Source organism: Salpingoeca rosetta (assembly GCF_000188695.1).
Source record: "Salpingoeca rosetta unplaced genomic scaffold supercont1.22, whole genome shotgun sequence".
NCBI classification, from domain to species: Eukaryota; class Choanoflagellata; order Craspedida; family Salpingoecidae; genus Salpingoeca; species Salpingoeca rosetta.
In genome coordinates this window covers 646672-653568 of record NW_004754912.1, presented here as the reverse complement: position 1 = coordinate 653568, position 6897 = coordinate 646672, and the positions used below count along the sequence as shown (strand labels likewise).

General features: G+C 55.7%; 1 protein-coding gene across 1 annotated transcript in view; it reads left to right on the top strand.

The window, feature by feature from the left end:
* The window catches only part of PTSG_07403 (uncharacterized protein), a 10306-nt gene extending 3450 nt beyond the window's left edge, over positions 1-6856 (top strand). Inside the window, exons 11-27 of the mRNA XM_004990846.1 lie at positions 253-413; positions 765-1075; positions 1248-1327; positions 1539-1642; positions 1948-2166; positions 2376-2472; positions 2674-2779; positions 2902-2984; positions 3091-3140; positions 3363-3495; positions 3692-3739; positions 3962-4051; positions 4251-4435; positions 4729-4825; positions 5063-5155; positions 5485-5550; positions 5825-6856. Coding sequence (XP_004990903.1) covers positions 253-413; positions 765-1075; positions 1248-1327; positions 1539-1642; positions 1948-2166; positions 2376-2472; positions 2674-2779; positions 2902-2984; positions 3091-3140; positions 3363-3495; positions 3692-3739; positions 3962-4051; positions 4251-4435; positions 4729-4825; positions 5063-5155; positions 5485-5550; positions 5825-6550 — 2649 coding nt within the window. The 3' untranslated portion in view covers positions 6551-6856. The remainder of the gene's footprint in view (positions 1-252; positions 414-764; positions 1076-1247; positions 1328-1538; positions 1643-1947; positions 2167-2375; positions 2473-2673; positions 2780-2901; positions 2985-3090; positions 3141-3362; positions 3496-3691; positions 3740-3961; positions 4052-4250; positions 4436-4728; positions 4826-5062; positions 5156-5484; positions 5551-5824) is intronic.
* The last annotated feature ends 41 nt before the right edge of the window (positions 6857-6897 follow it).

Here is a 6897-nt window from a genome sequence, read left to right as displayed (position 1 = left end):
ACCCTGAACACTTCTCCTCACCCTGTAACCTGTCTTATAATGTAAGACATAGTCCTACTGCACCTGAACTACCAGACACGACCTCCCAGACCCTACCCTGGCGCGGCATGCTTCCAGCGTCACAATCACACACACACACACACACACACACACACACACACACACACACACACACACACACACACACACACACACACACACACGCACACGCACACGCATGCACACACACACACACCCGTTTCCTCTGCGCAGCTGAACATCCGCAACTGCCAGCTGGCGGTGCTGCCACTGGGCACGGGCAACGACCTTGCACGCGTGCTTGGGTGGGGCGGCGCGTACAACAGCCCGCACCCGCGCGATCTCTCAGACTACCTCGACGCCGTCGAGAAGTCAAAGGTCTCCATCCTCGACAGGTCTGTGCATTCGTGGTGTGTGTATGTGTTTGATTGTTTGTTTGATTGTTTGGTTGTTTGATTGATTGTTTGATTGTTTGATTGTTTGATTGATTGTTTGATTGATTGTTTGTTTGTTTGGTTGGTTGTGTGTGTGTTTCTTCCTTTCTTTGTGTACATATTTGCTTGCTTGATCGATTGATTGCTTGCTTGCGAGTTTGTTTGTCCGTGTCTATCTTCTGCTACCCGCCCCTAATCTCCCGGTCTGCATCTGACCCCGTGTCTCTCGCAACCCTGTACATTACTCACCGACACCGACACCCACACCTCCTCGCCCTCGCCCTCCTCCTCTTCCCTCCTCACTTGCATCAGGTGGAGCGTGCGCATTGTGCCGCACGAGGTGCCGGACGTCGAGTCCGACGAAGCGGAGGTGGAATCCGCGTCCACCAACGAAGACACCACGCCCACCCCTGCAGAGGCCGAGGCAACAACATCGTCATCAGCAACACAAGGTTCAGTGGCAAAGGACAGCGCTACTGCTGCTTCGAGTGCGAACATCACTGTGACCGAAGATGACGATGGTGATGACAATGATGAACGTGGGGATGGGGATGACGAAGGTGCAAAAGCCGATGGCAAGCAGAGCACCGATGCGTCAAATCTCAGCCCAAACAGCTCACTTGGTACGACATGCTCTCTGAGTGTGTGTTCGTATGTGTGTGTGTGTGTGTGTGTGTGTGTGTGCATGCGTGTATGTGTGTGTGCATATGTGAAATGGGTCTGTGACATCGCCCATCATTTTGCTGATCCTCGTGTCGCATTCTCCCAATTGATCTCCAATGGCATTGAGTGCAGGGTCCAGCCAGCAGCACCCGTCGTCCTCGGTCTCTCGGGGTTCACGCAGGTTCATCCGGCCCCGCTTCTCATCCGTCTCCGTACGTATTGCTGGCTGCTCTACTGTTCCTCACACCGTTGCATCATGAGCACTGCATCACCGCATGCACACACACGCGCACACACACACAACATAAAGCATACAGAACCTGCACACAATCGTCACTCACGAACACATCCACCTCCCATTATCACCACCACCATCACCATCACCACCATCACCTGCCGTCGACCTGTCGTGGTGGTGATCAGGTGTTTCGTCGCGGCAATTCGCAGGCGCGGTCGAAGCGGCAGCCGTTCAAGGAGGGCCAGCGCGCCGTCAAGCTCGGCTACCACAGGGCCGTTGCCCTCGGAGGGTACGCGAGGCGTCTGTTTGTGTGTGTGTGTGTGTGTGTCTGTGTGTGTGTGTGTGTCTGTGTCTGTGTCTGTGTGTGTGTCTGTGTGTGTGGATATGTATGTATGTGTGTCTGTGTCTTCTGTGCCTGTATGTGTATGTGAATATGTGTCTGTGTCTTCTGTGTCTGTATGTGTGTGTGAATATGTGTCTGTGTCTTCTGTGTCTGTATGTATGTGTGTGTGCTCCACTTGCTCGCGCCACAACTCACTTGCTTCACCAACACCATCCACCATCTCTCGCCCCCTCCCCCTTCCTGCCCATCAGCACGCTGCTTGAGGAGCTGCGGGCGCTGCTGTCCAGCGTCCCTGCCGACCGCGTCAGTCGGCGGTCCTCCGAGCTGGAGTTCATGTCCCGCGAAACCAGCCAGCGCTCCTCCACCGCCACGCTCGTGTCCGGTGGCGATTTCGCCCACCTTGCCATCACCGTGGCCAGCCTGCACTCCGCCCTCGCACAGCTCGCGTCCACCGTCGCTCTCAGCGCAAGGTTCGTGTTTTGTGTGTGTGCGTGTGTGTATGTATGTATGTGTGTGTGTGTGTGTGTGCCTGTGTGTCTGTATGTGCCTATGTGTCTGTGTGCGTGCGTAGTTATGTGTGTGTGTGTGCATATTGGATGAGTGACAGCACCTTGCCCGCGCTCTCCCACCCAACCACCCCTTACCTCCACCATACCCCCCCCCCTTCGCATCTGTCCAGCTTTGCGCGCGACTCGTCAAGCCGGGCGCAGGAGGCGCTGGAACGCGCAGACGCCCTCGCCCAGACCATCGACTACCACAAGCCAATCTGGCCAACCGTGAGTCTGTGCACGTGCATGTGTGTGTTGGTGTGTGTGTCTGCGTGTCTGTGCCTGTGCCTGTGCTGCCCTCAAACGTGCAAACGTGCTGTGCTTTCCCTGCTTCGACATTCCATCCCATACACTCCCTTCGTGCTGGATCCTTCTCACCCCCCCCCCCCAATTTACCCGTTCCCTTCGCTTCCGTCGCCATGGTAACAGGTGACGGCGGGGCAGAAGCGGCGAGTGCTTGAGCTCATGTGTTCGGCAACGGAGCACATCCTCGACACCCTCAGCGTCTTCATCGCCGCACACGTCGGCATGTCACGTGCGTACCAACATGGGAACGTGTGCTTGTGTGTGTGTGTGTGTGTATGTGTGTGTGCTTGTGTTTGTGTGTCAACTGTCTCACCACCTGTGCCATTGCCTTCACACGACCATCGGGTGCAGTGGTGAAGCGGCAGCTCAAGTCGACCCAGGGCTCAGAGACGTCTGTGATGAACAACTACTTTGGCATCGGCCTCGACGCAAAGGTGCACACCGCTGTACACGCCTGCCATGTCGTCTTATTTGTTGTGATGCTGGTGGCGGTGGTGATGGTGGCACGCCTCTCTCATATGCGTTTATGTGTGTTTGCAGATTGCGCTCGACTTTGATCAGCTGCGCAAGCACCATCCAGAGAAGTGCAGGTGCGGTGCGCGACGCTATATGTGTGTGTGTGTGTGTGTGTCTGTGTCTGTGTGTGTGTGTGTGTGTCTGTGTGTGTGTGTGTGTCTGTGTCTGTGTGTTTGCTTTGTCGCGAACAACACGTGTTCAGTCGTTGCTGCTCTGTCTGTGAGGCCACTCATCGTCGTTCCCTCGCCCACACACTCCCATTCAAACACACACACACGTGCATGCGCCCACGACAGGTCGCGGCTGAAGAACAAGATGTGGTACGGGGTGATGGGTGCGCGTGAGATGGCGGCGCCGTCCTGCAAGAATCTCCATCGTCGCATCAAACTCGAGTGCGACGGCAAAGTCATCAAGCTGCCAAAGCTGCAGGTTCGAATGCTCGTTCGTGTGTATGTGTATGTGTGTGGGTGTGCGTGTGCGTGTGCGTGTGAGTGAGTGAGTGAGAGAGCGTGAAGTGGCGGGGTTTAAGCGACAGTGTAGCGACAGTCATGTGTAGATGCGCGTGCCAAGCGATGCCAACGCGTGCACATAACCCTCATTCTAACCCCGTGCGTGCACTTCACAGGGCATTGTCATCTTGAACATCAACTCCTACATGGGTGGCGTGGATCTGGTGAGTGGTGGGGCGCCACACAAGTACGCGCTTGCAAGCACGCACGCACCCATACTTGTTCATTGACTCACACCTATTGACTCACTCACTCACTCACACTCACACTCACACTCACACTCACACTCACACTCACACTCACACTCACACTCACTCACTCACACTCACTCACTCACTCACTCACTCGCTCACTGACTCACACACCATGTGCATGTGCGTGTGCAGTGGGGCCGGCCAAGTTCATCCAGCAGCCTCAACTCGCAGAGCTTTGAAGACAAGCACCTGGAGGTGATCGCCGTCCGCGGATCTTCAGAGGTGATGACAACAATGATAACAATGACAACTCATTGCACGAGATGTGGGTCGCTGTTCCGCAGTTGTACCCCTTTCGTTTTCAGCCACAAGTCTGCACGTCTTCCTCACCCTCCTCACCCTCCTCCCCTACGCGCACACACACACACACACATACACACACACACACGTACTTTTCCCTGGCGACCAACTGTGCGAGCAGATGGCTGCAGCGAAGACGCTGCCCGGGTACAACCCACGGCGGCTGTGCCAGGCAAAGAGCATCACCATCAACATCCAAGGGAACGAGCCCGTGCCCGTACAGGTGGACGGTGAGCCGTGGATGCAGACGCCAGCCGTCATCCACATCACACACAAGAACAGCATGCAGCTCCTCTCCCGCGACAAGTACGCCCATGTCCCTGGTGGTGGTGGTGGTGGTGGTGGTGGTGGTGGTGGTGGTGGTGGTGGTGGTGGTGGTGGAGGGGTGTGGTGTGGTTGAAAGTATTCTGATAGGTGTGCATGTATGCTTGTGTGTGTGTGTGTGTGTGTGTGTGTGTTCTGGCATCAATGGGCCGACGTTCTTGCAAGCGCTGTGTGAGCAGGGGCGTCAACGCTGCGCTCATGTTCTCAACGAAGCACCTTCTTCACACAATCACTGCTTCGTCCCCATCCCTCCCGGCTGTGCGTGCGTGTGTCAGGGCGTTTCTGGAGCTGTACAAGGGCTGGACGGATTCGACGAACCAACGCGACGACACGGATGACATGATCACCACCTTCCAGCGTGCCGTCGAACGCGTGAGTTGCCTGCGGTGGTGTTGATTTGCATGTGCTCCTGTTCTGTGGCAGTCGTGATGGCAGTCGTGAGCGCGTCGTGTTTTCTCGTGTGGGTTGTGCAGTGGATTCAGTGTCTGCTGCACCTTTGGACGTGGACTGTGGTGCTGACACCAGCGTTGATGTCTGTCCGCCGCACACGCTATGTGCCCACACACACACACACACACACACACACACATACATATGCGCGTGAATCAGGTGCTTGAGTGCGTGCGCGCGAAACCCGACGTGCCCGCGGATGTGCTTGAGCTTGTGTCCACTGTTGACACTGTCAGGGAATCGGCAAATCTGGTGAGGCGAGCCATGCAATGTTACCTTGTTGCTGCTGTTGTTGTTGTTGTTGTTGTTGTTGTTGTTGTTGTTGTTGTTGTTGTTGTTGTTGTTGTTGTTGTTGTTGTTGTTGTTGTTGTTGTTGTTGTTGTTGTTGTTGTTGTTGTTGTTGTTGTTGTTGTTGTTGCTTTTGTTCCTTTCATCTTCCTTTTCTTCTTCTGTTCGTGTTCTTCTTCATCTTGTTTGTTTGTTGCACGATCGCTCCGCCCATGAGTACTGCATCCGTGCCAACCCTCCTCACCTCGCACCCCAATGCCCTTGTGCTTCACCCACGTGCCCTTCACCTGCAGGATTCTGATGGTTTTACGCCGTTCAATGCCGTCGAATACATTGACGCTGTCGACATCCTCAGCTCGGTGTGTGTGTGTGTGTGTGTGTGTGTGTGTGTGTGTGTGTGTGTGTGTGTGTGTGTGTGTGTGTGTGTGTGTGTGTACGTGTGTTGTGTGTGTGGTGTGTGTGTGCGTGTTGTATTTGTGCAAGCATGTGTGCTGTGTGTTCAGGTATTCATGCGCTTTCCTCTCTGCTTTCGCTCTCCCCAGCTCACCACTCACACCACACACTCTAACACACACTCACTCACACACTAACACACCAACACACACACATACACCCTTCTCATTCTCCCACCAGCGCTTGCATGAGGTGTATGGGATCCCCACGTTTGAGCCAGCCACCATGCCTGCACTCGACACCAACAACGACGACGATGACGACGATGCTGACGATGATGACAACGATGACGCTGCCTGTGGTGGCGATGAGCGTGCTGGCGTCGCTGGCGCCCGGCCGCGCCTAGATATGGAGGGCGACGACGTGACTGCGCCGTGCCGGCTGACGGTGCTGGATGCGCAGCTGCGGCTGCTCTCGTCGTACATTGACGAGGATCCGGCATCCCGGACGCCTCCAAAGGGCTCCAAGCGCGGATCCCGCGTGGCGTCACGACAGCCCACCACCCGCGCAGGCACCACACCCGCCACGACAACTGCCGCACCTGCGACCACAGGCAGCAACAGCAACGGTAACAGCAATGGCGGCAGTGGTGTGAGCGTGCACAGCAGCACGAGTGCGCGTGACACCGAGCCGCCTTCGCGCGCATCCGTGTACAGCACAACCTCTGTGGGCTCTGCCACGGATGTGGCGGTGGCACGCGATACAGGCAATACCATGCTCTCTGATGTGGAGGAGGAGGAGCACGAGGACGATGATGAGACGACGGAGAAGACGCAGGGCGGCGGTGGAGAAAAAGAGCAGATGGTGAAGACCGAACAGGGTGGTGGCAGTGATGACACGACTGCTGCTCCTCCTGTCGATGAGAAGGATAAGAAGAACCTTGAGGTGCCAGGTGGATTTCCTTAGGTTGAGCGCGCGTCTCAGAGTTTGTTCGTCGCCGTGCCGTGTCGTGATATGGCCGTGGCTCTTTGGCTCTTTGGTGGCTCTTTGGCTCTTTGGCTCTTTGGCTCTTTGGCTCTCTGTCTTTTGCGTGCGTGTTGTGTGTGTGCGTGTGTGTGTGTGTGTTTGATGTTGCTGTGTTGGCTGATTGATGATGCTACTGTTGTTGCGGACTGGTTTTCCTTCATTCCTGCCTAGCCTCTTCTTTGTTGTTTGACTGCACTTGTTTCCTTCGCGTGTTGCATAGCGAGAATGAAGTGAAGAAACACACCGATCCACACGAGCGCATGAAAGCGGCGCAAAGAAGGGTGGAG